A 25,040-nucleotide genomic window follows, 5' to 3' on the forward strand; every position below is an offset into this window, starting at 1 on the left:
GAGAAATTAATTTATTGTTTCACCTGGTATGTTAAAGTAAATGATAACGTTTTCAATTCGAATAATTGGTTTATCTAAACTATCGATATGTATTTAATTATAACATATATAATACACGAAATCATTTGAATTCGTTTTTAATTGTTTTACATTGATAATTGTTCAAAATAAATAAACAACTTTTATCCATTATTTTCAAATTTTTTATTTTACAGAGTGTGACAAATAATTCAGGAATCTACTGAATTAAAATAACTGCATTTATTACTTTTACCTGTGAAGTACAGCTGGCGCTTGAGTCAAATATTGACAAATAAACATTAAAAAGTTAATGTTGTAATCTGATAATTAATTGTTTATTTACAAAATGTATAATATGAGCTAATGATACATTATCACTGATAACTATGTTGTTACTGCTTAAACATTTATTTGAAAAAATTGTCCGCTGCGACCTTGACACTACTATTTAAAGTTGATTATTTTGTATTAGATATATTTATAAAGATATGTGTAATTATACAATAATTGCATTACTAGATTTATTTATATGATGTTTTTTTTAATAAATAATTAAATGAATTTGAATATTCCCGCCGGCTTTTGACAATTCAGTGGCTGGGTGTCGGTTGATTTGTCAGATTGTCAGTTAGTGTAGAGTGTGTGCAAAATGGCTACCAGTGATGATGAACCTATGCATCATTTATATGAAGTTTTTACAACTTGTTTTAATAAAGTAGCTAACAAAGCACCTGGTAAGTAATTAATTATTCCATTATTAACAAATATAAACCAGTGCTGGGATATATTTTCGGGTAATAGTGTAAAAAGACGGGAAAATAATACCATGCAAACGCGTGTGATCCCAAAACATTGAACAGCTTGCTTTAAAAACCCCTTTGTAAGATTTTTAAAATTCGTTATAATTGTGCCAGTCCATAAACCGATTATGTGCTAAAACTGTCTAGTTTATTTTTTTGTGATTGTATTATATGGTTTCACCGTTAAAATTATTTAAAATACAAAGAGAAATATTATTTGTGTCATCGTTCCTTCTCTTGTTGAGGATATTTTCGTGTTTACATCTTAACATAAAAGTATGTTCATAGTTTTAAACATGAAAGTAGAGAAAAACAATGAAAAGTTTTGATTAATATGTTAAAACATTATTTTTTTAAAAATATTTGTAATGTTCTAATAATTTTACCTTAAATCGGCTTTTTAAAATTCTAGATGTTTTTAAAAATTATTTATATATGAAATCGCTGTAAATTTTTCTTCAGTTACAATGAAATATTAATATTTAACAATGTCAATTTCTCTCTTATAGTATTTGTAAATTATAATGATAATCATATAAACAGTGAACAATACAAAGTATTTATATTTAAAACTTGTTTTGAAATCAGATTTAAAAAGTTGTTGTTGACAAAAATATTATGATTTGATATAATCTATAACAGAGGACAAAAAAATTTCATAGTAGAAAACTGCATCATAAATGAAAAACGAAAATTTGAATAATTTTAAATGAATAATTGGGAAACTATTTATTTTTTATGTTGGGTATAAATATTTTATGTTAAATTTTAGCTTCAAAATTTCTTTTAGTATTCGTCTTGTTTATTAATTTTTCACGTTATTAAAGTCAATAGGAGAAAGATCTGGTGATTTAGGGAGACATAATCTCTTCTTCTTTTCATTGTTTGGTTTCCCTAAGAATATTTGCTTATTTTATCTCCTATTGTAATAGAATATTTTATTTTCACTTCTCATTTCATTCAAATTTTATGCAACCTTTGTTGATTATATTGGAAGTTTGCCTTGTGTATTCTTTTGTAATTAATTCCCTTTAGAATTTGGGTCTATTAGATGTCTTAAATAGTTTCTTTCTTCCCTGTAAGGGGGTAATAGAAACTTTTTGACAGTAAAAGAAGATCTTATGGTTTCATAAGTGGAAAATAAGTTCAAATGTACGTCTACCCAATTTTTTTTGAGAATTTTTCAAATTTAGGTGGTACTAAATGTTGGGGAGACATTTAAACTTTATTAATAAAATTAATTCAATAAACTATACAAAAATTTGGTTCATTTGTGTAAAACTATTAAAAACTGATAATAAATTGAAATACCATGCAGTTGAATATGTTATTTATTTCAGTTTGGTTTTTCTTTCAAAGATAACATGGAAAAACGATTTTGTGAAACAAATGTTTGAACATTTCTTCAATTATAAACATGCTTTAATTAAGTTGTCTTGTGATCAGAGTTGGTTAAGAAGCAGTACATCGTTGTATAATTAGTGTTGCATTCAACTAATTCCCTTTAGAGAAGTTTCAAATTAGTTTTTTGTTAGTTAGGGCCTAGAATATGTCTCCATAGTTGTCCAATATCAAAAATACTTTTACAGTAAAAAAGAAGAAACTTCCTTAAGTAGGTGAAATATACTTATAACCTGTATGTCAAAACAAATTGGTAGTTATTTAATATTTTTGGCTTGATTATTAAAAAAATGCATGGGGTGTTTCCAATAACATCTAATTATGATAATTTATATTTTTTTGCTTATTTGAGTGTGGATGAATGAAATAATTTGATGTAACTGATGCCTAACTGGATTGAAATTCGATTATCGATATAGAGTAGCAAAATGTATATGACGTGTCCACTGGTTCCTCTGCATTATGAATTAGAGTTATTTTACATTATTAATTGGGCTTAAAAGTCTATTAATTAGTTTTGTGACAGATAAAGCGTGTTGTGTGCTGGCGACGTGAGGGGTTGTTGGAGTTGTACAAAATTTAACATAGCCATCGATCAATAACACTATTTTTCTCTTTAAATGTGATAAATACACACTAGGAACGTTCAATTTCAATCAAATACTATTAGTGCTAATTTTTGAATAATTTTAAAAACATTCACACTTTGAAATGTCTAATATTTACTTACTGTATAGTCATAAATTGTTCTCTATAAATTATTTAAACTAAACTATTTGAAATATCATTAGATAACATCAATTTATCATTATTCCTGAATTTTATCAGTTACGATAATTTTCAATTTTTTAAGTACTCGTTTTTATTTGAATCATAAAACTTTCGTGTCATTGGAAAATTTTGTTTTAAAAAAAAATATGGATTGGATTTTTGGTGAGTTTAGTTTAGTATAAATAATAATTTTTTCTCTAGGATTCCAATATAATTGTTTATTTTCATTAAAATATATTGATGTTGAGCACAAAAAATCATCAATGCTATAAACCTTGATCTAAGCATGCGTAATAGTTTAGTGGGTTGTTATTTTTATTGTCGCAATTCTAGAAAAAAAACTAGTTATCAATCATTTCATCTGAATGAACTTTTTAAAACTAATATTCTGTGGTTTGCTTGAGATTTTTTGTATCTCGGTTCAGGAAAAACACGTTAGTTCAACGTTTTCTAGTTAGAAAAATCCATTTTCTATTGGTTACTGTTTTATCAATAATTGGATAGTTGTTTCTGGATTTATGAACTGCATGAAACGTTTTATTTTGGGGGTCCCGTTTATAGGAGATGGGGTATAATAAGAAAAAAGTTCATTGTTTGCGTTTTTATTCATTCAACCATTATTTAAATTCGTATTGTTAATATTGTTAAGCAGTCCGACGAACGGATCCATTTTCTTGTTAGGTTATGTTACTTACTTCAGCTACAACTAGGTTATGTTTACTTTAGCTTAGGTTAGGTTATCTTAATTGGCAGATAACACGTGATATTTTTCTATGAAATATGATATTTTTCATTAATCAAAAGGAACTGGCACTTTGTGTAATACATCGCTCAATATGACGTTTATGTAATACCAACTTTCAAAAGTAAAATCCATTTCGCAACTTTTACAAAAAACCAATTTAGGGATTTAAGGATAAATTATAATGTTGCTTGGTTGGCAATTTTATGACAAATCTAGTAAATCCGAATTCACAAAAAGTACTTTTCAAATTTCTAGATTTGATTTCCAATAAATTTTTAATATTTTTTATAAAATTTGTGGTATTTGAGTGAATAACCCTTACATACTACCCAATTGTGTTTGTTCCTTTTCAAACCACTCATACAGATTTTTTTTGTATGTTCGTCTGGTTTGGAGATCGTCAGCCTTCCCCCATTTGCAGGTATCTCGAAGATGCAAAGAAACACTAAAAGTATAACGTGAACTCTCGATTCTGTTCGTCGTAAACTGAAATGAAATCTCCGTTAGGGTTGATCAGCGGCGGGGTATAGAACGGCTCAGAAGGCTGATAGTAAAAAAAAAATTACGCATTTCAACAACAATTTCCAAATTCGCCGCTACAAAATCGTTAAACTGTGTGTGAGACGTGACAGAAATTCTTAAAAACGGGCTCTGTTGCAGACACCACGTTCGACGCGCCGCGCTCTGAACGTGAAGGATGTAGCTTCCATTATGACACTCTGTGGGGTTTGTTAAAAGATCGGATGGCGAGAGTTCGGGATCTCAGCGAGTCTTGCATTCACAATATTGAGTGACTGCGTAGGATATGTCAAGGTTTGTGCAAGGTGGGTTCCGAAACTGCTGACAGATGACAACAAACGGCAACGTCTCTTCCATGATTTAGAGAAACATATGTCGAAAAATAGGGGGAAGTTTATGATTTCCAAAGATGTACTATTCAATAAAGAAAAATTCATTGAAATTGGATAATTTTTTGATTTTCTAGAATCAAAAAACTTTTTGTATGTAATGATACCACAGATTTCATTAATACACGCACCAAACCTTCGTGTTTAGATCAATTTATTTAAAAGCAAGTAGTTAACCACCACCCGTTGCTCGACACGGTTTATTTTGATACTGAGATATGATTCTCACGAACTGGTTCTTACTTGTTAGTTTTAAACGCGAATCTATATAAAATACGTAAGAATAATTAAGTATTGAAAATTGACAACATTGGTAATTGGATTTAATTCAATTTTCGATTCTAATTTGAAGCTAACCTAATGAAAAATAATTGTCAATTTTGGGTAAACGCGCTTTTTGGTTAGATTAGGTTTCAATAATTTCTTAACTGCTGATGTACCGAGTGGGCAACTAAAAACGGCCATAACAAAAGTGGCACCGAAAAACGCACAGAATTGGAAAATATGAAATTTCTCGTCATTTACACATTTCTCAAGATATCTCGGGACAGAAAAATGATATCGGCACAATATTTAAAAAATGTGAAACCACGACCTTTAGAATTGCTTAGAATTTATATATTTTGTATTAATGGATACAATATTTTCCAAATAATATCAAGTTTATAAAAATCGACTAAGCAGAACCGGACTTACAGACAATTTTTAATAACAAGGTTCCCACTTTCCCCCACTTATTATTTTAAGAGATAGGCTTAAACTTGTTGAGTGAAAATTTGTTGAAGAATTCGTTTATCGTATATGAACTTATTTTTCGGGGACACTTTTGTTATATATTTTTTTTGTGGCTATAATATAATCCGTCCCTGAGATATGGCCGACGACCGTTTTTAGTTGCCCGCCCGGTACGTGGGTGTGTAAAATTGTAAAATTTATATAATTTATATAATTAAATAATAAAATCATCATCTAATTTGGTTTGAAATCATTTTTTACGTGAAATCAACTCCATTTATATTTTTGTTTGAATCGTCGAAGAAATAAAATTCTACGGCGCCCCTGACACCCATAAAGCCCTATAGAACAGCTGTCCGTGATAGCCAACCGACTTTTAGCTTCAGTAATTATGATTATATGTTGAACTTTGTTTTGGTTGTTCGGAAACACCCATTTTTATTTACTCCTTATCGAATACGTGTGTAAATGATTTTTATTCACTTTTATGGAGATGAAATTTCGGCATCAATGTTTGAATTTCTCTTTTTTATATAAAAAAATAATAGATGGAAGATAATTTCGTAGCAATGATTATTATTAATTAAATTAATTTGATTCTATAATGTTTTTGTATAACGAATCATTTATATATATGAGTCTTTAGCCAAATGAGGTTTCAAATGTAAAATAGCCTTGATAGTTCAATGGTTCCTGAATGCTGCTTACAATTCTACAGTAGATAGATCGAATCTCATTACGAACGTTGTTCGAAAAAGTAAATTTTTATTAAAAAAAAACAGTTTTTTTGCGTGAAAAAATAGTTGAAATATAAATAATAGTTCAGTACTGTTTTCACGTCATCTACTCACTCCCGAATTTTTTGCATAAGTCCCGGGGCACCCTGTATAACCTCAAACGTAGTTATTAGATATTAAAACGAGGTACTTCAAAAAATACATGCAGTTGTTAAGAGATAAATCAATTTTCAGTTTTTGGGAAAAAAATATAAAAAAATTGAAAATTCAAAAACTATTTTTTTATGGTAAAGTAGGGTAAAAAAGGATCAGGGGGTGTGGCAGGGGGGTGTCGATAAGTCGATAGGGGATGGGGGATGATTTTTTGATAATTACCCCAATTTCTAACCACTCAAGTTTTGAAAAATCAAATTTTCCAAAAAAAACTAAGTAAAGTATGTTTCATGTGGCAGTTATGAGAAAAAATTATTGAGAACACCCTGTATAACACCGACGGTTTTTTTTACGAAAAATAAATTTCTCATATGTTGCTAACTTGGTAGGACCCGCTGTATATAGAATGAGACTATTTCGGATATCTCGGTTGTGATGGAAATTATCCTAGAAGGTATTAATAACAATAAAAGACAACTTGATAACTTTTTTTTTGGTAAATTTTTATAATAAATGAAAACTATTAGAATTATCACCAGATTAATTAACAAAATAGTTTATCTTGCAAAACCTATTACATAATAAAGTTGTTCATTTCCATATCGTGTCCTTTATGAGTATTCATATTTTTTTAATTTCGTTAAGAAGACGCAAGCCAAATAATCAAATAGAATAAGCATTTCGGTCACAAGTTCGAAACGGACGTGTGTGTCTATATCTTTCTCTCTCTCTCCCGCTATGGTGCTATCCTCTGCCCATGCCCGCATGACCGAAAACTAGTAAAACACGACGAATAACGAAACTACCGAAAGTTTCTGGGGGGTCATCTTATGCTTTTGTATAGTATAGAGATGGGAATCGACAACAGTAACAGTTATTGAAAAAAAATAAACAGTGGACATCCAGATGATGATTTTTACCTTTAGACTATTATTATTTGTTAGAAATAACAGTTTTTAATTAAAAGCGAGTTTATAGGCACGACAGGAACTTCTCTTATGTAAGTCCAGCGCCACTTTCGTCGTGTTATTGAAAAAACTGACTGCTATTCAATACCATGAAGTATCGAAATTTTTATAACCTATACGAGGTCTTAATACGAATATAAACGCTACATATCAACATCTGCAGACTTAGAAACCTCATATTCTGGATTTAGCAGAAATAAAAGTGAACTCGACAACATCCAAGGTTCACCTTGTATATCCTTGATACAACTTACACACCATCATGATGTGTGTGTGAGTTCATCACGTCAGGTGATTGGATTTTTCCAACAGAACTGGCGGAATTTGAAGATTCAAACAGTCACTGATTGACCCAATTTATCAATGAATTAACCAGACCTGTTTCTAATATCAGATCCTGATCTGTACAATTGTACATACACCACACGGAAACTGATTACAACAACGTTAAGTTTGGCATTGTAGATAGGCGAAATTGAAGTATCTGAAGGTTTTACTTTTTATGTTTTCTTGGAATGATGTTTGTTTCAATTACAAAGACCCTTCAGTATCGGAAATAATCTTTGCAGCAAGGGCTTTGCACACAAGAATCCGTGGTTTAATAAAAACTGAACTAGAGTATATATCCAAACAGACCATAGTCTGTCTATAATGAGAAAGTGAAAAACAAACTTTTGAATTGTCTAGAGTTGGTTTATCGATGCCAGGAATAGAATTTCCACAGATGTGGTGAAACTTCTCAAAGCCTTGGAAATCAATAAATCCACTGGCCCCGATCGATTATCACTAATTGTATTGAAGACTTGCGCAGCTGAACTAACAACTCCGCTATCTAAACTCCCTATAATATAAAAGAGATTCCTTACTGGCAGATTGGAAACTTGCTGGGGTTCAACCCATACAAAAAAAAAGGAAAAAAAAGACGGTTTGTAATAACTTCCATTCGATTGCTAGTCCCAGCCATTGCCAATGTCATGGACAAAGTTGTGGACGACCGGTACCTGTAACAACTAACGAAAATATCAACACTCGCGAACATCCTTCATTCCATACAGGATGGATTTTCATGTTCATTTTGGAGAATGGATAGGCAGACGAGAATTCGTTGAATATCCTGTGGGGCCTTGTCAAGGACCGTGTTTTAGCACGAAGACCACGCATTCTTCCAAACCTCCGAATGCAATTGAAGAAGAATTAGACCAGCCTCTCCGTTGAGAAAAGTTGTGGACCAGCAAATCTTAGATATCTTGGTCTATGTCACCAACGTATGGACTGAAGCTATAGAGCAATATGGGGAATCCAGAGTGATAGCACTGGACATGTCGAAGGCTTTTGGCAAGCTAACCTCCTAAATACGTTAATATTGTGCGGTATGTCCATTCTCACTGATCGACTGGCTTATTAGCTTTCTCAAAGACCGATTCATCCAAATCGATATCGATGGACACACCTCAGAAAAGTTTGAGGTTGGTATTCCCCAGGAATGCATCCTGTCTTTTTCTTGTAAATCAACGATCTTCTCGACAAAACTGCAAATCTCATCTATAGCTTTGTCGATGACTGTCGCCCAAAATTAACTTTGCTAGCACCCAAACTAAATCACCGATATTAAAAACCAAGTAAACATTTGAAACAGACATTACTTATATATTTGGATCGTTCCTAAATATGTTTGTGTCGCGCCGGTCCCATCTTTAGCGGAAATTTCAGCATGGGGTCATCTTCTGCGAGTAAGTTGAACGCTTCGATGAACAAGTCTGCGACAAGTATGACATTTCATGATAATGAACGGTCGCTCGGTTGAAAAGCCACTGCTTGAGATATCTGTTAATGAATATTATCTTAACGTGGTCTCCTCCGAGGGCATGATAATGATAGCAGGTTGATTTTCATGGTACAAGGGTTGAATCGAGGTCATTTACATAACTATTTCACTATTGTCGTCGAAATGATGTTCGTATACGAAAGGGGATGGTTTTACTAAATTTTCGAACATTCGAATATAACTTGCTGTGTTTGTATATCTGAATCTTTATTATTAAATTCATTATTCTCACTACACTGTGCAATTTCATTGTCTTCATTCGCCCATGGTCTAAAGAACGCCATATTTCTATTTATTTAAAGAAATCTATGAATTAAATAAATCTCACCAATCCACGCCACTGCTTATCGCAGACTGTCCAGCAGGAATATTTCGAATTGTGTACATACAGTTTCGGCCAATAGAAATATGTTTACGATTCGATATTTTCATTGGTTAACAGAGTCCACGTGAACCGACGGTTTGTTAGATGTTTACCGAATTTTATACGGGGCGTAAACATTATTTTTCATTTCTTAATTTGGTAAGAGCACCGTGGGTATTTATGAAATATTGATATAACTGTCTTCTGCAATTGATATTGGAAAAACTATACCAAACACATAATTTTTTATATAAACAAAGTTATTGAACGATTATTTTGAACTATTAGAATATAAACTTTTTATTTCTTATGTTTTTTTTTTCAATTTCATTACAGAAAAAGCTGGATTTCAACCTCCCTACGGCGGTTTAGACAATGGAATGGTAAGTAATGACACATTACGTTATTAATACTAGGGTTTCTGCGTTTGTGCAGTGTTTATTAATAATTATACGAGGGTTGCTACTGAAGTTTTAAAATTTGTTTCGTGCGCGAACAACTAAACTCAAGTAGCAACCCTCGTATATGTTTAGCCTCGGTAAGTAATTTATATAATCGCCACCGGCAACTTTGAATTTAAAATAAGTCAATTAAACAGTAATAATTGTCGCTGGAGATCAAAGTAAAAATAATTTTTTCATCAGAAAAAGATAAATTTGATACCCTATTGAACTACGAAATGTTGATTAATGTCATTTGCATTTGCTTAACTGCGTTTTAAATTATAAATTATTTAGTAATAATTGAATTGTGATTAATGATATTTACGTAGTTTTTATTAGAGATGCGAAAAAAAATTTAATCGACCTTCATTAAGACCTCCAGAATAGTGTACGAGGTACAACGTATAATTTTTCGATCACGATGCCATCATCTAACATCTTATTTTGATTGGCGTTTGGCATCGTTCTGATTATTCTTATCTATTGTTCAAATAATTATTATTTTGAATCGATAATAATCAGAGGGGTTCTGTTCCAGTAAATACTTATAGCAACTTTATCGCGGGTTATAATTAGAATCAATTCCGAACTAGTTCGTAACCGATTCAGATTTACTGTCCTACTCGTGTTCGATTACGAACCGATTTAGGATTTCTAAATTAAAAAACGTATAGTATTGCGCATGAGCAACTGAACCGAATTTCCCATCAAAAATTCTATTAGAAACGATACGGAATTAATAATGAACCAAATAGACTTGCTAGACCTGTGCTTGGGAAACTGCTACTAAGTATTCATAACAACAAACATCCAACAACGAAAATAAAAGCCATAAGTTCGTTACTTTCTGAATCTCCCTCGTATGAATACAAATCTTACTTATTTTTTTTAGTTTTCTGTTTTCATTTTTAGCTAGTTTAAATATAGGAGAATTTCTGTTTTCCTCTTATCTACTTTTAATACGAGGGGATTTCTGTTTTTATTTTTAGTTAGTTTTTTACACGGGAAGATTTCTATTTTTTTTTATAGGGGGGATCTCTGTTTTCTTTTTAGCTAGTTTTAATATGAGGGAAATTCTGTTTTCATTTTTGCTACTTTTAATACGAGGGGATTTCCGTTTTTATTTTTAGTTAATTTGAAAACGGGAGGATTTGTGTTTTTTTGGATAGTTTTGATACGGGGGGATTTCTGTTTTCATTTTTAGCTAGTTTTAATACGAGAGGATTTCTGTTTTTATTTTTATTTAGTTTGAATACGGGGGATTTCTGATTTTATTTTTAGCTAGTTTTAATACGAGAGGATTTCTGTTTTTATTTAGTTTTAATACGGGAGGATTTCTCTTTTTTTAGTTAGAATTGATACGGGGGGATTTCTGTTTTCATTTTTAGCTAGTTTGAATACGGGAGGATATCTATTTTTATTTTTAGCCACATTTGATACGAGGGGGGGGGGGTTGTTATTATTTTTAACCAGTTTTGATACTGGGGGATTTCTGATTTTATTTTTAGTTAGTTTTTGATACGGGGAAAATTGAAAAAGAAGGACGCTTATTGGATTTTCATTTACGATGAAAATTCTTATTGTTACAGGCGTACGCGTTAAATCCCGCAGGTCCGGTTTACACGGGTCCCGGTGCCAGTCCGACGCAAGCACCCGCCGAACCGTTTACGGCCGATAGTCCGTATTTTCCGTTTAACGCGCGACCCGGTAGTCGGTTATCGCCGGCCAAAGCGAAAATTATATCCGTCGCCGGCTTAAGGCCGACCAAAGAAGAACCCACAGGTACGGCGACAACACTAGACGGCCAATGGGGAGTGGTAAGTCTTATATATTTATATAATATAGTAGTAGATTTCTTCAATGTTCAAATCTAGATTTAGATTGCAATAAAACAGGTGGAGTATGAAACTTATGTACCGGTTTTGGCGGTAATGCACCTCATCAGTATTAGATATATTTCTTGTTTAGGTTTACGATTATTTTAAGTGTTCGTGATGAAAAATCATGTTTGGATTGACGTTAGATGTTAAAAAGACATTATCAAGGGACGAATTTATAATCACACGATTTATATTTAAAACATTTTTTTTGTAGGCAATGATAACTATAATAAGAGAAAGGTAATTTATAATTAGAGCCTTTATATTAGTATTTTTGGAATAGTGTATTTTCATCTAGATTTTTTCTCTTCAAACGAATTTTTTATCTCGTTCCGCTGTTCTTTGGAATTATTCCAATAAAGTCGCTTCTTATCTGAATAAAATGAGGTATTTTTATATACGACTTTCTACGGAATGATTTATTTTTGAATAAATTCAAAAATACAAATTTATTTGAGTTATTTCGTATCGATTATAAACATATTTTACCGAAAGAAAAAACTTTCACTACTTTTTACGCAATTTTTTTATGATTTCATTGTCTCGTTAAAACGACTATAGAATCACCCTCGTATAATCACCAGCATATAGAAATTCGTTTTTTTTTCAAATGAACACGCACAAGCGAGGGTTAAGATGAATATTTTGAAATATAAAAAATTTACAAGATTACGTAAATATTTCTATAGGTAAAACAATAACTAGGAATCACATATTGCCAAATCAGGGGAATAAAATGGATGTTACGTAAAAATTCAACTGTCTGTATTATGTAACGATGTCTCAATTAGCGCTATAAATTGTTGCAAGAGGCCTATTGGGACAATTCTCTATCTCGTGCGCGTGTTTTCGAGTGGTGTAAACGCTATTGAGGGCAGAGAGAGCACTGAAGATGATCGGCACCCAGAACGCCCTGTGACTGTTACAACTCCGGAAACAGTGACCAAAATCAAACAAATTGTGTGTGTAAATGCCGATGAAGAAAAAATTTACACGAGAAATTAAACATGACAAAAGTTGGTGCCAAAAAATCTGACTCCTGACCAAAAGCTCTTGCGTCAACGGGTCTGCTCGGATTTCCTTGAAAGCACTGCTTCGATCAATGGAAAAAACGTACGGAAAGGTGTGTAGCGAGGGTAGGGGAGTATATTGAAGGGGAGCATTCTAATGTAGAATAATTTTTATAATAAAATCCTTTTTCGTAACCAGTGTCGTTATTTAATAGCCAGACCTCGTATACTAACTTCACTACGTACATCATGTGATTTTTATGGTCCTCGAAATTAAATGTACGTAGGAAGTCTTTGAAAGGTTGTTCATGCTAACTTGCCCTCGATGATTTCAAGGAGTCTGCCATCTCCAGTTTTCACTATAGATCGAGAAATTGATGCTTCTATAAATATTTTTTGATTACCTCAGTTTATATTACGAAATAATTTGTAGTTCCGCCACTGGTCGCCAATTCAATTTCCTATTCTTTAAATTATTTATTACTTTCAATATTAAAGTTGTTAAACGAAGCGATCGTTATCATTTTAGAATGTTTACATGACAAATCAATATAAATAATTCTAATAATAAAATAATTAGATATTTGCAGTTGGTTATTTCAGAATTTCTTTATTTTTTTTTCTTTTTTCGCTACCAGACCAGTTTAATTAACCGAGATAGATTATTATGAAATATCTTTAGTTTCGTAATTCCTTTCTTATTGGTTCTCGTTTTGCATTCAAGTTTTTTTAAAACTATTACTAATTATTATCTATAAAATAATCTAATGAATAACCTACATAGGGAATATTATGTACAAAGGATTTTCTATGATAATAGTCTAAGCACCAACAGTAAAAGACAATTTTTTCTTTGTCTTATTCTCTTCACTAAAAGTTAGATATACACGACGTATGCTTCCTGGGAAAAATTGCATCTTATAAAGTTATATATTTCTCCATATTTCAGATTTTAAATTAAAATTTTTTTCATCTAATTGACCCTTAGAAAATCCACATTTATATATAAATATTTATAAATGTATAAATATAAAAATTATGCATTTAAAAAAATGTCACCTATCTCACAAAACAACAGCAATTTTTACTCTGACTATGTTCTTTGGCAGAACACATATTTTATGTTTTCCATTCTATGTATGATAATCAGTGTTACGCTACAGAATTTCCAACCAAAACCTCTTGGCGAGTTCTCTTCGAACTGATTATGAGGACCCAAATAATTATTGCGAATGTTCTTGGATGGACCACCAAAGTTTCTCATTATCATATATGGATTAGCTATCAATTCTGCAATTATCAAGTCTCTGTATAATGTTATTGGTCTTCATGATTAAATTTGGCACAAAAATCTAATATTTAATTATTTATTAGTGACAAAAGCTCCTAGTATGATGTTGGCGACCAAGGAACATTAAGTACAAAGGCCTGTCGTGTCCCAAAGCACATCGTGCTCACTCTTACGAAGTCTTTGATTGATATTCACATTATACTTTATGGCAGCCTGTTTTTATAGAGAAGACCTTTTTTGTTTGTTTACGTCAAAATAGAGATTTCTAGGAAATCGAATATTCTAAAAAATTATAATACATAAAACAAATCTCTAAAAACCGGAAAGAGTTAATTGATGTCATATTAAACACATCGGGATAGTGAAAAGTGCTATTTAAATGAATTAGATAATAAGTGTTAGTGAATAGTTTAATGTGCAAGTGTTAACGAACAGTTTAGTGAGTAGAACGCGCTGGTTTTAACCTATTGACGTCACCAGGTAAACTGTGAGGCTTGCTCAAGTGTTCTGGACAGATGACGTGGTCTGCAGTTTTTTCTTTTTCCTTGTACACCATGAGATGACAAATGACAAGCAAATAAAGACATGCGCATTAGTTTTAGATCAAAATGAAACATTTCTTTCACATAAAATATACCTTAGACGATTCTCTTTTTTTTTCATCTCATATAAATCTATTTTTATTGGTATATAATGAGAAAGTTTTTTTTTTTAATACAATGAATTAGTCATTACTTTCTTTCCTTATAAAGAAACTAAAAATTATTTATGATTGTTTGTGGTACACGTACTATCATATATCACGAAACGTAATTTCCACAATTTTCTTTACTATTTTCGATCCGAACTGTTTATAATAAACTTCTAACTAAGCTAGTTAAATACGAAGTCAGTGATCTCTTCTTTATCTTAATAATACTTTAATAGTTTTGTCAGTTTTAACGAGCTCAACATAAACAAATCTTTTTAGAACACAGAAGATTTATACGTGTATTGAGTAAACATTTAAACGTTAAAAAAAAGTTGTGTTTATCTTAAGATTTTTACAAAAAAATTATCAAAACTTTTCGAAAAAATTATCTCAGCTCAGTAATTTATAATATACACAATAGAAACTTTCGACGTACATCTCCTCGTACTTGTTTTGATACTGATGAATTTAGATTCTAATAAGTAGATAAATCGAGTGTAAATGCAATAAAAAAGTTTATTTAAACTTTATATTGCGCTAATATCTTTCCGTGAATCCTGAAAACGTTCTAATTTCCGTTTAACACACAAATCGACGTACCCTAGTAAATTTCTAAATGGTAACTTCGTTCCGGGATATTCCGAGTTTACGAGCCGAATGATCTGCCATAAGAGACAACTCAATTATCCCCGAGATAGAATCAATTTTAAGGGATGTCGGTGGTAAGTAGATTTAAGTCTTTGGTAACAGTACAGGACTCGCCGTTTCGAGATAATTAAAACATTTCAAAGAAGAATTACTAGTTTTAAAAGGAGCAGAAGTATTAGAAACTGAAAAGAAGGATTTTTTTGTATGAAGATCTGACCCAACAACGAAAACAAAAATGGTTTGGAAGCGGTGTTTAATAAGTTCAATACCTAAATTCCTCAAAATAGCCATATACTTATACTATCCTCATACTTTTTTAAGTCTGGGAACAGAAAATAATCCGAAAGGACTAAATCTGGCGAATAAGGTGTATGAGTTAGCAATTCAAACTTCAGTTCATTAATTTTGTTCATTGCTTTAACGGATGTTTATAAATTCACTGAAAACGTTCACCATTCGTTCGTCATGTACTTCCCACGTGTATTTTGGTATAAGTTTCTTGTTTTATTGGGTTTGAGGTATATTACGGTCCTGCACTTATTCATTTTCTCTCCTCTATCCCGAATGAAGGAGAGCGAGAACGTCCACTAGGTCGAAAACGACTTTAGGAAAGACAACGGTCGAGTTTTATTGCATTCAAGAATTGAGGGTTAATGACGACAATGTAGGGAAGAAAAAAATCTAAATCGATGTTTGTTGGTTATATAGAACCCCGATTTTTTTGGTAGCTCCCAAAGAAAATATTTAGAATCAACGAAAATGCAGAAATTTGATCAAAATATCTGATTATCCTCATTAGATTTGCCAGAATTCATAAATTTCTTTAAGTACCACGTAGAACCACGTAAGCACGCAGTTTGTAGTTTATTGATACGTTGAAGGATAACGCTTATGTCTTATGCCGACTCCCAATAATTACACTAAATACAATTTGTTTAGAATTATCACTAACAGTGAAATTTTGGTTTCCATCAACCTAATCCTCACGTCGGTTCAACTTAGTTCATATTGACTTTTCATGACCCTTAATAACCACCACAAGTTCTAGACTCACAAAATCGAGATGCAACCATCAACGTATCTGTACGTATTAAAAACGGGATTAAAATTGAATTAAAAAGTTTTTTTTTCATTAGAAATTTAGTCTTTTTAAAAACTGGTATTAGGAATCTTCTTTGATATTTTGAAATGATAAGATGCGTTTATTTGATTTGAACGCACATGTCAATTTCTCACCGGTGCTAGTAACTAGTCAAATTCTATACTTTTACTGTGGAAATGGGTATTAGCTTTTCTTTAAAACTGGATTAGCTTCATCAAAATTCTTTTTACAGTCTTGCGGAATAGATTTAAGACTTTGTAATGTTTTTCGGTAAAATTACCTATGTAGTTGATATCGTCGTCAATTTTTTCCTCTTGGAGAAAAGTAGCATGAGTTTTTCCTGCTAAAATCGTAAATAACAGAAGCTGGAGTACGTAGTATACATAAAATCTGTCATTTGTCAATTCCTTATATAGTTAACTGCTTTTCTGCTGACCAATAATACAGAACTGCTTTATAACAATTTATAACATCGACAGTTCAAGCAATTTGAACATACTTTATCTACAATCTACCACAATAAAAACTTGTCTAATCACCCAATTAGATATAAAACCAACCCGTTAGGTAGCATAACGTTCCTCCTAATTAAACACCTTATTATTATCCACCAAATATGTTTCCCAATTAACCGTTCATTACTATCGATGAAACTATAATATTTTCGACGCATGCAATGAGAAACCTAATTTTTCAAATTACTAATATGGGAATAAACACATGAGATTTGAAGATAAATTTACGTGCAAAAAATTATTGAGACCCCGACAATTTCGATGCGATTCCACCATTTCGTGCGATCAAAAAACGAATTGAAATGCAGTAGAAAAAAATCAATTTCAAGTGATATATCATGAAACGAAGTTTGGAATCGTAGGTGAGAACAAATCATCAAATTAATCATGTAACAAATAATTATCAATTTAGATGACTGATTACATAATTAACGGCGTCTCAGGTATTCAAAATGGCGTCCTAGGAATTCAAAATGTCGCCCTTCATTTTCTATTCATGAAATCAGTCACTGACTTCGTATTGTCTGTTGTAAGAGGGTTGCTACTCAAATTTTGAGGTAGACAAATATGTCTTTGCAAGATTTTCAACTAATTGTCGAAGCATTTTTTCCATTTTCCAAAACATGTGATTAATCGCTTCTTCAGGTGTAAGAAAACGTTGTTCTGGATCTGGGAGAATAAGGAAAAATCACTGGGTGTCAAACAAGGACTATACAGCGGATGATCCATCAATTCGATTGCTTTGACTGTTCAAAAACATTTTTGATAAACTGATGTTGTGGTGAAGAATGATTCGTTTTCTGCGATTGATTTCCCTGATGCTTTTGAACACTTCTGGCAAACAAATGCTTGTGTACCATTCAAAATTGATCGTCCAACGGTGACGACGTGTACATTTATTCTGAAAAAACAGACACTTCGAAGTACTTGGTGCGCGAACAACTTTCGTTGGATTTGGCTCGTCTTGAAAGACAGCATCGATGTATTCTGGCGCGAAATTCGTTCTACAGCGAAGTGCGACGATAGTTAAATTCGGAAAACCAGCGAAATACGGTGCTTCATCACCAAAAGTCGAGGCGAAAGTCATAGAAAATGAAAAACAACTCAACTAGCACTTGGATGACAACACGCTATAAATACGTCCGCCATTAAAAATGTCAAACTAGTAGTTAAAGAATGAATGAAAAATTAGTTTTTCCCGCTAGAATTAATTTTCGCGGAAGAAGGTTTATTTAGTATAAACAGTCAAGTCATTAGTTTTTAGTTTACTTTCAGGTTCTGAAGATGATGAATGAATTGGTTATCAAAACGCGCGTCAGACAGTGTAATTTTGAGTGGTGGTGTAAAAGAAAAGCCGAAATTTCTTTGCGATTGTTTAGAGTCCAGGAAATAAGTAAAAAAAAGGAATGAAAATTGAATTTGTACAAGGCATAAATACATCTCGAATGGTCAAAAAGTGAGAAATTTATAATTTTAGGAAATATTGTAGGAAATGAGTTCAATTTTCGAGGTCTCGGAACACGAAATCACGATAAAAGAGGTCTACGAGGTACCTGGTGCCTAGGGTGACCACCGACATTTACATCGTCTACTCGAGTCCCGTTTGTTCTTTTTGGGCTTTATTTCTATCACTATTAGTATATGATTTTCAAACTAGGTGTAGGTTTTTGAATATTTTTTGAACACTGTGTACTTTTTTTGTTCGGAATTTGTTCGCGATAGTGACATTTTTGTTATAAATGATGGAAAAATCATCACTAGTACTATTTTCCAATATATTTATACATTATCTATTCCTATATGAATGACTATGACAGTTTCGATTTCCACGACAAAAGTAAAGAATTTTACTACTTCATGTAATATCAGAATATCAGAACACGTATTCCTGGAAGCCATCTTGTAACTAGAATAACAGTTTCTCCTCGAATAGACACACTGCATATGATATAAACAATATTATTGATTCAACTCAACAAAAAATTGTAGAATTTTCTGATTTTCCGGCAAATTTAGGTCACGAGAAATATTTTATTCCAAGATTTCTCTTTGATTATAATTTATTCATCCACTGACTTTATTTTCTGCTTTTCGTTCCCTTCGACCGTATTGATAAAATCGTTCAAGACCCTCAATCGACGAGATGCTTTGTTAGGTTCCTCGAAACATAGACACTACGACGTCGAATTCGGATGCTTATTCTTTCTGATCTAGAAAACGTGAAGAATTTTTTTAAATTGCATCCAAAAACTATTTATTCTCAATTATCCACTTTTTCGATCTGAAAACAAGGGGAGTAAACAATAAAATAATGGGGTTGTTAAAATAACACAAAATTAGTCATAGAAAACACCCCATGCTTTTTCACTTTTCAAGTTTTTAGTGTTTTTCTCAGTGTTTTTTACTTTTTCATTCAATTTACTACTTCAAACTCATCTTTAATATGTATAGATGTGTTGATGGTTGCAATCGTTTATTTACTGTGGTAGTTTTTGAAAAAAATTATATATAATACTACTATAACTATTAACAATTGAGAACCGCAACTAACGCCGTTTTTCCTCGATTTTCGCATTCAAAAACTCTATGTAGTTTTCTCTGTTGATTGTCTTCCATTTTGGAGATAGTCGATGAATAATATTTCACGCGCATCCCAAAATACTGAAGCCATAACCTTACCAGCTGCCTGTTGTGGCTTCGAACCTGGTTCACCAACTGCAGTCCACTTAGATTTTGATTCTAGAGTGAACTGTTGTATCAATGTCATATGTCTGGTTACGTGTAAACATGTCCAAATACTGCTCTGAATCATCAACGCGTCGTTTTTGATCGAAATGCATAATTATAAATCGGTGTCTGTACCACCACGTTTAAATTGAGCAAACCAATAACAAATAGTTCTTTTGAAGCCATTGCTGAGCTTGTACAATATTGTTTCACATTAAGACACGAAATTATTTAACAAAAGTACCTTCACTTAAAGGGCTGTTACTTTTTTCTGACTAATAGAGTTGGTACTTCATAAACGTCATATGGATTTGACAATGGCAGCGCCATCTGTGTGGCAGTCACACGACTTATTGAGTGATGTTATAGTCGTGTTGATATGCCACAATACGTGCCCGATTTGGCAACAAATTATTCTTTTTTGTTTCCGCACATCTAGTTTCAACAACATAGAAAGTTATTATTGCGCTTAAATCTCGTATTTTACAGTGAATAATTTCAAAAATGTGTTGTTTTTAGAAATATTATATTCTATTTTTTAGTTTTGATTTATTTCCAACTAGAACGAACTGAAGCCCGAGCTGTGATAGTAAGTTAATGACTACGGACATAGTTAAAATTCCGAACTGCTTCATTTCCTTGCAATTCAGTTTTATTCACATTCATTGGAACGCTAGAGGTATTTATTGTTGTTGATTTTTTCCTAACAGACTTGGTGGGAAAATTTCTCAGCTGATAATTTTTTTAAATTCGTTTTATTCTCTCTTTAGATTCTTCGATGTAATAATTTCATTGAAAAATATCACTAAGAATTTGCGCTGTGGTATACAGCGCCGTGAAACATTGCTGGTTTTTTCCACGACAATGCCCGATTTCACCCTGCGAACGCGACAACGAATTTTGCTCAAATGTGATTGATCATCCTCAGAACAGCCCGGACCTCGCTTCTAGCGACTTTCATCTCTTCTTACACCTGAGATTTTCCATTAGCGGTCAAAACTTCAACGATTATTTGAAAAATATACGTGTGGGTACAAAAAATCCGTCTGATCCTAACTTTTTTCAAGCAACTATCGGCATCTCTAGGTCAGGCCAGGTACTTCTGGAACTATCCTCGTATTTAATTGTTTCGAAATCGCACTAGAAAAACTTTTGTTACATAAGTTACTTGGGGCATTTAAAAACTGCCAAATCTTGGGAAATAATAACATTCTCAGTCAACGCCTACTGTATTTGTTAAACTGTCTAAAAATGTACGGATATTCTGTCCCCCACACCCTTATGTAGAAAATTAGTTTAGCGGAAGTTACTTTTTGGATATACCTCGTATTATTAGTCTTGTTAATATTATAATATTAACCATAAATCATAGGTATTTTGTCATTTGGTTGTTGTCTGCGTTAACAAATTCCTTCCCGATGATTCTTTATTTTTAGATACGTAATTACAAAAAAATCCAACGTTTTTTTTACCTACATTGTTTCATTTTGACATTTAGGATAAATGCTGAATACTTTTTTTTCTTTTGTTATTTGACATTGAAAACGGACGTAAGGTCATTATTTTATAAATATAAAAACAGCTTTCGAACTATATACAGAGTGAATTCCCGATTGTTTACGACTGAAATATTAGAAATATTGTTAAAAAACTAAAAAATACATTTTAAACAACAAAAAAATAAAAAGTTTAATTCATTATTGTTTCAAACCTATTTAAAAAAAATTAGTTTGAAGTGTTTTGAAAGCGTGTTATTTATTTTTCACTTTCTACTTCGATTTATTGTCAAAAATAAAATTTTACGAACTCGTCTAAGACATGGACCGTAGAACCGGTTCTGTTCGGTTATAATGGAATTCTAAAATTTGGCGAATTCGCGGCATCTTTTATAAACAGCGGCGAGTTGTTTATATTATTCTTCTAGAACTAAGGTCTTGTTATTAATTTGTTTTCGTTTGTTTACTTTCTAGACTTCTAGAAATATCTTTTCTGATATAACTTCGAACTTGTTTAGCGGTGACAGTTTAATTTATATTAGAAAATCAAATTGAACGAAACGAAATAGAAAAGTAATTAGTGAAGTTAAATAAAGTACAATTTTTGATTATATGTTTAAATAAATTAGTAAAGTAATACAGTGTATAAATTTAACCCACCCTTGAACAACGGTTTGGATAAATTAAGAATTAAGAAAAACATAATAGAATTGAAAGTGTTAAATTCTAAAGTAAAACTGATGCAAGTAGTATTGTAAATCTCTGACAGAGGGCAGACAGTTGTGAAATTTGGTTTTTACAGCGTTAACGAGATTTGAACCCACGACCGGCGAATCTGGAGGTTGATGTCTTAGCTTTTTCGGCTAACGAATTCAATTAATGTGCTCTCAGTCCAAGGAAGAGTTACAGATAACCTTACATACAAGTAAAGCTAATATAAGCATGTTAAAATAAGGTTAGGATTGGGAAATGGAGCCCAATTTATTTTTGTTTATTTTTTGGTACGTTTAAGTTGTTTTTTATCCTTTTTCAATTTGATCACATGGTATTTTTGTTTCTTTTGTTGAGGTTTGGAAGATCGGTTTGAACTTTTTGTTAATGTATAGATGAGAAAAATACCTTGGAAAATCAGCTAATTAAATTTTCAATTTGAAACTGTATATACTTCGATAGAACCACAACCATTTAAAGTAAAATCCAATAAAGAATAACCCTGGATACAACTGAAGCTTTGTTTCAAGATATTTTATCTATAAACTATGTACCAAGTAAATGGTCAGTGATTTCACTGCTTACCATATATATAATTAATTAATGTGGAACTTATATGGTCAGCTTTGCATGTATGAGGCAAGAATTTTTTTTGTACGTACATTTGTATTGTTATCTCGATAAATGTAATTTCTTGAGTGAAATTTATGTTTTTTTACTTCTATATGTAAGTTACGAGGTCTGGCTATTAAATAACGAGACTGGTTATTGGTTATTCTACATTCTAATGCTCTAATGTAGAAGTTGAAGGGGATCACGCAAAACTAAGAGTCAGTTTTCGAAAATTTATATATCGCACCTCCAAAAACAAACTATCGAGTAGTAAGCGTTTTAAATTAATACCAACTTCATTTTTCACTTTTCGGATGATGTCTCAAAAACTGACACAGTTGTCGCAATCGAAATTATGCAATGAAAGAGATTTTCTAATTTTTTGAGTTATGACACTATTTGAGTGTAGGTGCGAAGTTGGCAACATTCTAAAGGAGCAAAATGTGGTTCAAAAATAGAAAAAATCGACACTCAAATATTCAGAGAAGCAACGAATGAAACAAAAATCAAAACTTTGAAGTTTTCGTGCGAAAATCAACATGATGGATCCATGGATCTGTCGAAATTAGGATACTTATTTTTCTCTCTAGTTAAACCTCAATCTGTCGTCGAAGGTCGATTCTGCCTGATTACTTTATAAATTCATAGATTAGTTTTTGATTCATGTTGTACGTTTCCTCAAATTTTATAGGTCTTTGTTTATTGAGGAAATTTATAGATATTTTTCATTTGATTTTTTTTCAATTTTTTTAGGTTTTTGTTGATCATCATCTCAATATTTCGAAAATAGATTAAGAAGTCATCTATACAATCAAATGCACCACCCAATCATAAAATACAAACAAAAACATAGATTGAATAATAAAAATTTAAAAATCCTTGAAAAAAAGTTAGGTACCGGGAAAAGAATTTGTAGATGTGTTTCATATGAATTTTTTCGAATTTTTTAGGTTTCTGTTGATCATAAATGGATTTTTTATTTCTTTGTTATCTTATTTACATGGGACAGGAATCTCAATATTTAGAAAATAGATTGAGAAGTCATCTATACAAAAAAACTGCATTAGGAAACCATACATTTAATTAAAAAAAAATTCAATTACGATCGAAAATATCAGAGATATCCAAAAAAAATATTATTTATTTAAAAAGAAGCATAAAATCAATAACACTTATTCACGATAATTTATAAGAAGAATTGAGAAATTTACACACGTAGGTATCGATATATTCTCTGTTGAATGGTTTTTAAAAATTATTAGAAAGTTGAACGGAGACACCCACCATTATCGTGTAAATACTAGTTTTGATATATTACAAAATATTATAATTATTGTCGGTTGTCGTGTCAGAACCAGTTGACCTGTTATGGTGATTCCGTTCTCTTTCATAATATTTAGAAATCTATACAGGATGATGCTACACCAATGGTCACGTACTAAAATTCTTTCTCGAATAATTTTTAAGATAGTTGAGAAAAAAAAACCAGCACACGACAGATGCTTTCGTGCATAAAAACCCATGAATATATGTCGTTGGCACATAGATAAGTCAAGGTTGCAGCGTTGCCAGTATTAAGGTATCTAAATCGGTGAAAATATTTTCGACGAACAAAAAAAAAAGAATGTTTGGTAATCAATTCTTAATATTTTATTAATGTTTATGGTATGTATAATATTTTGATTGATGTGAAAAAATTTGAGTAAAAAATATATTAATAAACATTGAGTTTGTCCTTTTCTATCTTTACACCTCCTAAGCACGTCCTTATTATATTTTAGCGATAAATCCTTTTTGATTAGGTTTCTATATTCCTTATTAGTTATATTTTTCCATTCGACGATGCTCCAGAAGTACCTGGCGTGACTAAGAGATAGCGGTAGTTGCTTGACAAATACTAAAGCTCGAAAACGCCATTTTGTTTAGTGATTGTTTGGCAGCCATTAATAGTAAACGATCTCAGTGAATTTGTAAACATGGAAAATCCTTTATTTGAAACACCAACCAATATAAAAGCTTAGCCAAATTCTACTCGGGTGAGACTGCTCCTTCGTTACCAACAGTAAAATATTGGGTAGTAGACCTTAACATTTTCATATGTGGTAGTATTGTGCTATTGGTGAAAGTTCATCTAATCTCACGACATAACCTATGTCTTATTTTGAACGTAAGTATTTAATCACCTCGCGTTACTCGACAAAATCCATTTCGATATCGATTGTTAATCTTTCGAATGTTGCCGCGATTTAAAAGATTCAGATTTCTAGGGTGGTAGATGGTAGGTGGCGAGATGTACTAAAATAAATTTCTAGAAATGCGGGTAGATCCACAATCATCGCTTAAAAAACAAAAAGTGAGGGTTTAGCGATGTACAAATGATCTACGACGAAGGACGATTTTCGTTTATAATAAGGTTTTACTTTTTATAAAATTCTAGAATATAGAAATAACTGATGTGAACATTTGTCTCTACCCTCGTAATTAAA

General features: G+C 31.7%; 1 protein-coding gene across 11 annotated transcripts in view; it reads left to right on the plus strand.

The window, feature by feature from the left end:
- The first annotated feature begins 613 nt into the window (after window positions 1-613).
- LOC130890819 (protein daughterless) overlaps window positions 614-25,040 on the plus strand; it is a 53,100-nt gene continuing 28,673 nt past the window's right edge. For 6 of the 11 annotated variants that reach the window (XM_057795160.1, XM_057795164.1, XM_057795161.1 and 3 more), the window contains exons 1-3: window positions 628-755; window positions 9,765-9,811; window positions 11,461-11,688. In XM_057795160.1, the coding sequence (XP_057651143.1) occupies window positions 671-755; window positions 9,765-9,811; window positions 11,461-11,688 (360 nt within the window). In that variant the 5' untranslated portion in view covers window positions 628-670. Of the gene's footprint in view, window positions 3,156-9,764; window positions 9,812-11,460; window positions 11,689-25,040 lie in introns of all 11 variants that reach the window. The other 5 variants (XM_057795166.1, XM_057795165.1, XM_057795162.1 and 2 more) reach the window with 3 other exon arrangements.

The sequence above is a fragment of the Diorhabda carinulata genome, chromosome 2 (assembly GCF_026250575.1).
Source record: "Diorhabda carinulata isolate Delta chromosome 2, icDioCari1.1, whole genome shotgun sequence".
Lineage (NCBI taxonomy): Eukaryota > Metazoa > Arthropoda > Insecta > Coleoptera > Chrysomelidae > Diorhabda > Diorhabda carinulata.